At 43.5% G+C, this 10,535-nt stretch overlaps 1 protein-coding gene across 1 annotated transcript in view; it reads right to left on the bottom strand.

The window, feature by feature from the left end:
* GTF3C2 (general transcription factor IIIC subunit 2) overlaps nt 1-10,535 on the bottom strand; it is a gene marked incomplete in the record, with an annotated part of 59,594 nt that overhangs the window by 32,022 nt on the left and 17,037 nt on the right. The window contains 1 exon segment of the mRNA XM_073624721.1: nt 7,457-7,766. Within this exon segment, the coding sequence (XP_073480822.1) occupies nt 7,457-7,766 (310 nt within the window).

Below are 10,535 nucleotides of genomic sequence, written 5' to 3'. Positions count from 1 at the left end.
GACAATTGAAGCTGGCAAAGAGCCAAATTGGATTGGGACAACAAGGACTATTCTAACAGCCGTGTGTATAATTGAACAGAACCCAATCGTTTGAGCCAGATTAATGCCGTGTACACACGACCGACTTTCCGGCAGAAAAGGTCCAGCGGAATCATTCCATCGGATATTCCGATCGTGTGTGGGCTTCATCGAACTTTTGCTTTAGAAAATTCTGACGGACCTAGAAATAGAACAGGTTTTAATCTTTCTGACGGAATCAGTTCCTATCGGGAAACCGTTCGTCTGTATGCTATTCCGACGGACCAAAAACGACGCAAGGGCAGCTATTGGATACTAGTTATTGAACTTCCTTTCTCTAGTCCGTCGTACGTCATCGTATTCTATACGATCGGACTTTGGTGTGATCGTGTGTAGGCAAGTCTGTTTCAGCGGAACTCCGTCGGATAAACCGTCAGAGTTTATTCTGACAGAAAAACCGGTCGTGTGTACGCGGGCATTAGAAATCAACGACATGACCAGCAATTATCCACGTCCAATTCCTCTATGGCTTTCCACTGGATCTTCTACCAACGGCCCCAGAAGTCTCTACAAGCGCCCGGGCAGAAGAGGAGGGAAGAAAAACTGAAGGAGTTACAAGAGCCGGTGCAACCAAGGGTTCAGAACCGACAAAAGACTTGACCACTTCTGCGGTACACAATATGTCTTTCTGTTTCTTTAACCTCTTGCTTACTGGGCACTTAAAGTGGAGTTCCACCCACTTTTACAACTCTTCAGCATCCTTCACTAAACTGTGCACTGTAAACGAATTGGATATATATATTTTTTTTTCTCAGCACCTACTGTACATCTGCTGTATTCATTTTTCACTTCCTCCTCCCTGGCTGCGGCCCATCGCATCGTTTCCTGTTTGCAATGCCTTCTGGGAAGGGGCGGCAACTTCCTCTGAAACTGCCCGTTGCTATGGAAACCTAACCTGAAACCTATTACACTGCTTGTGCTGCACTGAGCATGTGCGAGATCTGCAAGGATGAGATCCAGGAAGAAATACAGTCTGGCTTCAGATGCCCACACTTAAGATGGCCATGGCCTGCTGTAAGTTTATAAAATAACTACTGCTATAAACTAACAAAACACACCTTAGTTTACAGACCAACTTTACTAGAATACATTAGGCTTGTGTATTATAGGGGTATTTTTATTTAAAAAGTATAATTTCGGCCGGAACACCACTTTAAACTCCCCTCCTATCCAGACCAATTTTCAGCTTTTAGCGCTGGCACACTTTGAAAGACAATTGCGCGGTCATACAACACTGTACCCAAATGAATTTTTTATCATTTTTTTCCCACAAATAAAGCTTTTCTTTTGGTGGTATTTGATCACCTCTGCGGTTTTTATTTTTTGTTAAAAAAGACCGAATTAAAAAAAAAAAAAAAAAATTATTTTTTTTTATATTTTGTTAAAAAATTTTAAAAAAGGTAATTTTTCTCCTTCATTGATGTACGCTGATGAGGCGGCACTGATAGGTGGCAGTGATGGGCACTGATCTGGTACAGTGATAGGCAGCACTGCTAGGTGGCACTTGTGGGCATTGATAGGTGCACTGGTGGGCACTGTCAGGTGGCAATGGCAGGGGGTACTGGTGGCACATATGAGGCAGAATTGCCTTCTCCTCTTCGGGACCGATGTCCCTTGCTGATGAGATGGTGAAAAAAAACGATCACAGAGCTTTTGTTTTGATCATGTGATCAGCTGTCATTGGCTGACAGCTGATCACATGGTAGTGGGGCTGGGACCGGCCCCTTACTTGGATCGGTGATCACCCGAGTCTCAGTGACTTGGTGATCACAGGGTGCGCGCACAGGGGAGGCCGTCATATGACGGCCTCCCGGGAATTCAGGTCCGCGCTGTAGCCGTCATTCGGCTATAGCGCGGATGTCAACTAGTTAAGCAACATTGAATTGCGGGTTTTAAACAAGGGGCTTAACTTTAGTCCTAAAGCAAAGATGGACACATTTGCATGGAGACAAATCTCTTTATCGCTTTTATCGGCATGTTCGTTTAAAGGCCTTTTATTCCTCTAGACCTGCGGTGAACAATGTCAGTCTGCTGCCTCTATCCATTTCTAATTTAGAGTTAAAAAATAAAAGTGGCTTTGTTCCCCCCCCGACGTCCAGCGCAGCAGCTGAATTGTTCATCAGCAAAGTGGATGAGGACATTAATCATTTTTTGCATAACAATGATGGGAGGGATCATATTCCAAACAACATGACACAAGAGGAAATGACAGCTCTTTCCTCCTTGGCCGCACGCAAAGAAATCACTATCAAGCCGGCTGACAAAGGCGGCTCGATAGTGACAATGAATACCATACAGTATGAGAGGGAAATTCACAGACAGTTGGCAGATCTCAAGGTGTATAGACGTCTGGAAACAAATCCCACATCACGTGGTTTGAATAGGATAAAAAAAAAAAAAAAAAAAAAAAAAAAAAAAATGGTGGTTGGCCAAGCAGTACAAAGTAACATCATTGATGTCAAGACACAAACTTATTTATTTGATTGCTGAAAATCCCGTGACGCCGATCATTAACGTGCTCCCTAAAATACATAAAGATCCCATTAATCCCCCAGGCTGACCCATTGCGTCCAGCACTGCATCAGTAGCTATGCCTTTGGCTAAATATCTTGCTAAATGTTTAACTCCGTTGATTACACAGACTCGTTCATAGAGAAGAGATACCCAGGATTTTTTAAACAAAATTCCATCTGATGCACTGCTGGTCACATGGGACGTCGCTAATTTATATACAGCTATTCCACATACTTTAGGTATAGAAGCCTGCAAACGTTTGCTGATTAATTCCAAAAAATACACTTCTGCCCAGATTTCGTTTCGCCTTGAATTACTAACTATTGTATTACAAGAACATTTCTTTTTATTTAAAGGATATTTATTTACAGATTGCCGGGGCAGCGATGGGTAGTAATGTAGCTCCACTTTACGCTAATGTATTTATGGATATGATCGAACAAGCTTTCATTTTTCCATTGCACATTATTCAATGAGCACTGTACAGCTTGGTACAGGTTCATTGATGACGCCTTTGCTATATGGACTGGTGATTTACATTCGTTGTCCTTGTTTAACCTTTATTTAACCACCGGGCCTATTCTGGCACTTCTCTCCTACATGTAAAAATCAGCACTTTTTTGCTAGAAAATTACTCAGAACCCCCAAATATTATATATGTTTTTTTTTTAGCAGACACCCTAGGGAATAAAATGGCGGTCATTGCAACTTTTTATCTTGCACGGTATTTGCGCAATAATTTTTCAAACACCTTTTTTTTTTTGGAAAAAAAAAACAGTTTCATGAATTAGAAAACAAAAACAGTAAAAATAGCCCAATTTTTTTGTATAATGTGAAAGATGATGTTATGCCGAGTAAATAGACACCTAACATGTCACACTTTAAAATGGCGCACACTCATGGAATGGCGCTAAACTTCGGTACTTAAAAATCTCCATAGGCGACGCTTTGAAAATTTTTACAGGTTACCAGTTTAGAGTTACATAGAAGGTCTAGTGCTAGAATTATTGCACACGCTCTAACGAACGTGGCAATACCTCACATGTGTGGTTTGAACGGCGTTTACATATGTGGGCGGGGCTTACATGTGCGTTCGCTTCTGAATGCGAGCTACCGGGGAGTTAATTTTTTTTTTTTTTTAATTGTACTTATTTTATTTTTTGATCACTTTTATTCCTATTACAAGGAATGTAAACATCCCTTGTAATAAGAATCTATTGTGACAGGTCCTCTTTATGGAGAGATGCGGGGTCAATAAGACCCCACATCTCTCCTCCAGGCTGGAAAGCATGGATCGGAAAAAAAAAAACAAAAAAAAAAAAAAACAAAAAAAAAAAACCCCACCAATCTCATGCTGACAGCCGCAATCGCGGCTTCGTTTATTTCCGGGAACCCGGGCGTGACGTCATAACATTGCGCCCGGGCCTCTGACGGTCATAGAGATGACTGGTGACCATCACTGGAAATCTCTATGGTCGTCATCCGGCGGCAGCCGATTCTTTCCCTGGGCCCCCCGATGGCACAGGATAGCCTGGAGAAGCACTGGATGGCGGCGGGAAGGGGGAAAACGTCCCCTCCCGTTGTCTATAAGAACAATCAAGCGGCGAGAACTGCCGCTATGATCGTTCTTATCGTGCACAGAATCGCCGTCTGGAAAGAATGCTATCTGGATGATGCCTGTAGCTACAGGCATCATTCAGATATCCCCTAACAAAGTAAAGGATGTCATATGACGCCCTTGGTATTAAAGTGGTTAAATTCATTAATTCCTGGTTTGACATTCAATATGCTGAACAACACTAACGCTGTTCCATCCCTGGATACACTTTTATCTATTAAGGACGGACATCAGTGACTTATATAGAAAACCTACGGACCGCAATCAATTGTTGCTATATTCAAGTTTTCATCCTCCTGGGGGGGGGGTTAATTCTATCCCCCGTAGTCAATTAAAGCGTGTAACCAGAATCACAAGAGAAACAGATATTTGTAATGCTAGATTAAATGGGATGGAAGACAGGCTGTGACAACGAGGCTATCCCTGCAGATTTGGTTCATTCTGAACGTATTAATATAAATAGTATTTTACCTACTAGGAACTTGGGTCGCAGAATGCCTCACACCTCACTATTTCACCCCTTTTCACAGAAGATCAATAATATAATTAAAAAACACTGGTCTATTTTACATAGTGCTTACCCTGCTGTTCTTGAATTTAGAACCCCCCTTACCATCATATCGACGATCGAACGATTGATTCCAGATAAATTGGTTGTTCACTTTAATTGATTATTAGTGGACCACATATACTACCACATTTATGCTCATTAGATAGGCATGATTTTCTGAGGAAGGGTGCGATCTATAATAGCCCAAAAACGTTTATATCATGTATACCTGTTTTTAAGGATGTCATCTTGATGTCTTTTTGATGATTTTTTTCTAATAAAGATATTGTTGTGCAGCAATCCCATCTGAAAATGTTTATACACATACACACATGCTATAAGTTTCACGCAAACAATCAATATAAACTTATTGGGATTTTTCCCCAAGAAGAGCAAATTACTGAAGAGGATATTACTTAAAGCAGAGCTCCACCCAAAAGGGGAAGCGCTGCTTATCTGCCGCCTCGCCCCCTCCGGTGCCATTCTGTGAGTGGGGAGAGGCGGGCATAGCTGCTCTGTGTGCTTCTCTCTCACAGCTCCACGTGTCTTGTGTGTCCTCTTTTATTTATATGCAACACGACACACAATGCACTTGGAGAGAGAGGGAGAGAGGGAGAGAGGGAGAGGGGGAGAGAGGGGGAGAGGGGGAGAGGGGGAGAGGGGGAGAGGGGGAGAGGGGGAGAGGGGGAGAGGGAGAGAAAAAAAAAAAAAAAAAAGCGCACACAGAACAGCTATGCCCGCCTCTCCCCTCTGCTGCCCATTCACAGAAACCTTTGTGTTTTGTGAATAAGTTCACATGATACAAAGGCTTCTGTGATTGGGCAGAGGAGAAGGGCAGGCATACCAGTTGCAACGACTCTACTGATGAAGATGCCAGGCTCCCAGAACTACAGCAGTAGTCGTCTTCTGGGAGCAGCATAAAACCTGTCAGACGTAAATAGAGATAAGTCCAGGAGATGTCATGCACCTGGTGGGATTTAACTCTGCGTGCCTTCACTTTTTACAAAATGGCTGAATTCCTGGAATTCAGTTAAAATTTTCTCAGAAGAGCTAAAGAGAAGACGTCCATCCTCTTAAACCACCCACAAAAAAAAAACTGCGGCAGCCTGGGTAGAGGAGAGGTTATCCTGGTTGGTCTACAGAATTTTTTTTGCTTGCCAGCGTCCAAATCCTTCTGTAGGCGGATGTTCAACCCAACATTATAGGATTCCTGGGTTCCTCAATGGATGATAAAGAAAAGCATGTTTTGGTACTGAATAGAGTGCATGGAAGGGCAACTAAGAGGAGTGGATGAGGTCAGCAATGATGAAAGAATAACTTAACTGATTTGAGTCTCGTATTAAAAAAAAAAAAAAGGAAGGTGAATTCCAGGAATCTAAGCCAATGGGGAAAGCAGTCATGTACAGACCAGCTCAATCAGCAGTGAATGCGAGAAATCCAGAAATTCAGCTCATTTGTAAAACGTGAAGGTACACTATGAGTCGAGTCCAGCAAGGTGCATGACAGCTCCTGTACTTCTACAGGGAAATGCAATTAGCGGACATCCAGCTGTTGCAGAACTACAAGTCCCATGAGGCATAGCAAGACTCTGACAGCCACAAGCATGATACGCAGAGGCATGATGGGACTTGTAGTTTTGCAACAGCTGGAGGTCCGCTAATTGCATATCCCTGTTCTATTGCTTATATCCGATAACGGTCTCCCGGGAGTACAATAAACCTAATCACTATTTTCGGAAGCTCGATACTGATCCTTCTGATCCCAGCATCTTCAACGGTAGAGTGGCTGCAGCTGCTATGCCCAACCCACCCGCTCCTCCTTCCCACTCACAGAAGCCTTGGTATTACGTGAACACATTCACAAAGGACAAACGCTTCTGTGAATGGGCAGCTGAGGGGAGGGACAGGCAAAATGTACCATGATTTACCCTGGGTTCTCCTTCCCCTGGAGCAAATATGGATTTCTGAGGATACAATTTTTTTTTTTTTTTTGAACTTGAAAGGCATGTCTCTTTTTAAACCCTCTTTTGTAACACCGCAGATACACGCCACACTACCCAGTTGATGTGGAACTTGCATATTTCATATTTCCTTATTAATGGTTTAGTTGCCTCACAAATATATAGGAAAGCCTCTAATATCCTGGTTACCGTAGCTGACTCCTACCAAAGAAATGTCACTGCAAACTGACCGAGTCCTTAAAAAGGTCATAGTGTTTGTAGTGGGGGTGGGTTGACCATTGCTTACACAGAAATCTTATATACTACAGTTATACCTTGAACAGTCAGTCTCACCTCAGAGCTTGCAATCATGCACGCGTCTGATCACCTGTGTGCCACGCCGTATGAAATGCGGGCAGGACTCTGTGGCGGAAACAGCATCTTTAGGCAAGTATTCTGGTTATAATTTTCTATTATCTGTAACTGTCATTACTTTTACTAAAGGTTATACTTATAACTATTTCTGTGATCTCTCTTTGCATATATCGAGTACAACCCCCCCAAAAAAAAAACTTAAAAATATCACGCGACAAAACACTAGTTAGGTGGAGTTTTCTAAAACCGCATCATTCCATTCCCACCTCCAGTGGTTGCTCAATCCAAATCTGAACAGCTTAGAAGAGGTTCTCCACAGATGGGATTGTGCGAGTGAAGAAACAGGATGGGGCAGGCCGCACAGACAGGTAAGGCCACTCACCTCTCCAAAGGCAAAGACGTTCATGTTGTAGGATCGGAGGTCACTTTCAGCCTCATCGCTCAGGCAGTCATCCTCAACCTCCTCTCTCTCCTCCTCCTCCCGCAGCAGGTCTTCCGATACCACAAAGTCTGAATCGCCATCATCCGAATCCCGGGATTTCCTCTTTCTGCCCTTCTTTCCGGACTGCGGTGGCTTCGGCGTCTTCTCTGGACTGGTCTTCTGTTCTGGGGCAGAGTTATCTGTAACAGTGGGAGACGTTCGCCCTGGCACAGACAATTCTTCTGCAATCTCATGGAGGTAGCGAAGAGCACTGCGGAGAGAAGAAAAAGAGGGATAGTGACCTTCCTGGAACACCAGATTACCATGACGGCTCAGACCCCAGCACCAAATCCAACCATGAACAGGGAGGGAGAAAAAAAAAAAAAGTCACACACACCCCTCTATTCAAAAGTGGTTCTAAAGTCTAAGCATTTTTTACCCTAATGCATTCAATAATAATTAAAAAAAAAGCCACACTACATGTCCACGCACCCCTAAACACTTACCTGACTCCTCCACCGATCCAGCACTGTCCGGTCTGCAGCATTGCTAATCTGTTCATCATAGGTTCTGACTGCTGTCAATTAAATCCTGTGAGGAGCAGGAGGCATGGCCAAGCTGGGCTGTGTGTGTTTATGGGCGCACAACGCAGCTTAGGAGAGCGCCCGCACAGCCTGCTGATGGAGTATTGGTAGGAAGAAGGAGGGAAGAGCACTGGTTGGGGACTCCAAATGAGGAGGTTTGGGATCTCTTTGTGCAATACCATTGCCCAAAATAAGAAAGTATAACCATTATTAAAATATACCCTTTACAACCACTTTAATACCAAAGTGGTCAGAATACCAACCTGACCTCCCTAATGGAGATCTTGACTTCTTCCCTGTGGGACCCTGAAGGTCCCATTAAGTTGTCTATACCTTCCATTTTACTCCACTGACATCTTAACCCGTCAATTGCCATGTTCCAGGGTAGCCAGCTTCCAGAAAGCGGTTTTACATTTGATGTATTTGGCTGGAAGTATCTTAGGTGTTGTGGAAAAAAACTCCAAAATTAAAAAAGGAAAAAAAAAAAGAAAAAGAAAAAAAAAAAGTAGATTAAAATGTTGGCCCTGCTGTAGTGGAGGGTTTTAATCCAAAGTCAACCAATCAATAAGATGGATGTTAGCTTTGTCATAGTGTAGGGTCCACATTGAGAAAAGGCAGCCAATAAGACAGATGTATGCATGCCGTAGTGTAAAGTTTACATTCAGGAGAGGCAGACACCAATAAGATGGATGTCAGGGAGGTGCTATAATGGAGGATTCATGTCAAGATGAGGCAGCCATCAATAAAATGGATCCTGCCCATACTGTAATGTAGGGTTCACATCAAGAGGTGGCAGCAGCCATCAATAAAATAGGAGGTTTGGAATGCCATAGCATAAGGTTCACATCAAGATGAGGCTGCCATTAAAAAGACAGATGTTGGCCATGTCGTAGTGTAGGGTTCACATCAAGATGAGGCTGCCATCAATAAGACGTACTTTGGTTGCGCTATATAACACAGATGTTGGCCATGCCATAGCGTAAGGCTCACGTCAAGATGGATGTTGGCCATGCCGTAATGTGAGGTTCACCTCAAGATGAGGCTGCCATTAATAAGATGAATGCCATAGCACAGGGTTCAGGCCCATATGAAACAACCATCAATAACACAGATTATGGCCACGCGGTAGTGTAGGGTTCACATCCAGAGGAAACTGCCATCAACAAGACGGATGTTGGCCATGGCGTAGCATCGGGTTCACATTCAGATGAGGTGGCCATCAATCACATGCCGGATGAAGGGGTCCTGCGTGGTTTAGAAATGTTGCACTTATTCTTTTGTGATGTAATCTCTCTGCAATAAAGTGTTGGACTGCAATTTACGATCCATGGTGTGCTGGGGAACGTGTGTATTTAGCTGCCATCAATAAGACGGATGTTGGCCATGCCATATTGTGGGGTTCACATCAAGATGAGACAGCAGTCAATAAGATATACTTTGGTTGCGCCATAGTGTAAGGTTCACATCCAAAAGGAGACAGCAAATCAATAACACCGATTTTGGCCATGCCATAGCATAAGGTTTGCATCAAGATTGGACAACCGTCAAAAAGACAGATGTTGGCCATGCCATATTGTGGGCTTCACATCAAGATGAGGCTGCCATCAATAAGATGGACATTGGCCATGCCATAGTGTGAGGTTTACCTCCAGAGGAGCCTGCCATCAATAAGACGGATATTGCCCATGCCATAGCATTGTGTTTACATCTAGATGAGGCAACAATCAATAACACAAATGTTGGCATGGCCATAGCATAGGGTACACATCAAGAGGGACAGCCATCAATAAGACGTACTTTGGTTGTACCATAGTGTAAGGTTACGTACAGATGAGGAAACCATCAAACGGATAGAAGTCGGCTGGTGCCACGGTGTAAGGTTCACATCCAAATAAGGCCATGTCATGCCATGTTGGCCATGCCAAATTGTGGGGGGGTCACATCAAGATGAGACAGCCATCAATAAGATATTACTTTGGTTGTGCCATAGTGTAAGGTTCACATCCAAAGGAGACAGAAATCAATAACACAGATGTTGGCCATGCCATAGTCTAGGGTTCACATCAAGATGAGGCTGCCATCAACAAGACAGATGTTGGCAATGCCATATTGTGGGGTTCCTGTCAAGAAGAGGCAGACATCAATAAGATGGACATTGGCCGTGCCCTAGTGTAGGTTCAAATGAGGCAGATGTCAATATGGTGGACTTTGGCCCTGCTGCAGTGCAGGATTGACATCCAGGTAAGGAAACCCATCAATAAGATGGACATTGGCCATGCCATAGTGTAGGACTCGCATCCAGATAAGCAAGCCATCAATAAAACATATGTTGGCCATGCCACCATACCAGGGGGTAGGTTTAAAATCGACATAAGCCAGCCATTAGTAAGACAGACAAGTCCTGTAGTGTAAGGTTCACATCCAGATGAGACAGCCACCAATGAGATAATAAAATG

This window comes from Aquarana catesbeiana, linkage group LG04, assembly GCF_042186555.1.
Source record: "Aquarana catesbeiana isolate 2022-GZ linkage group LG04, ASM4218655v1, whole genome shotgun sequence".
NCBI lineage: Eukaryota > Metazoa > Chordata > Amphibia > Anura > Ranidae > Aquarana > Aquarana catesbeiana.
This window is presented reverse-complemented; position numbering and strand designations above follow the sequence as displayed.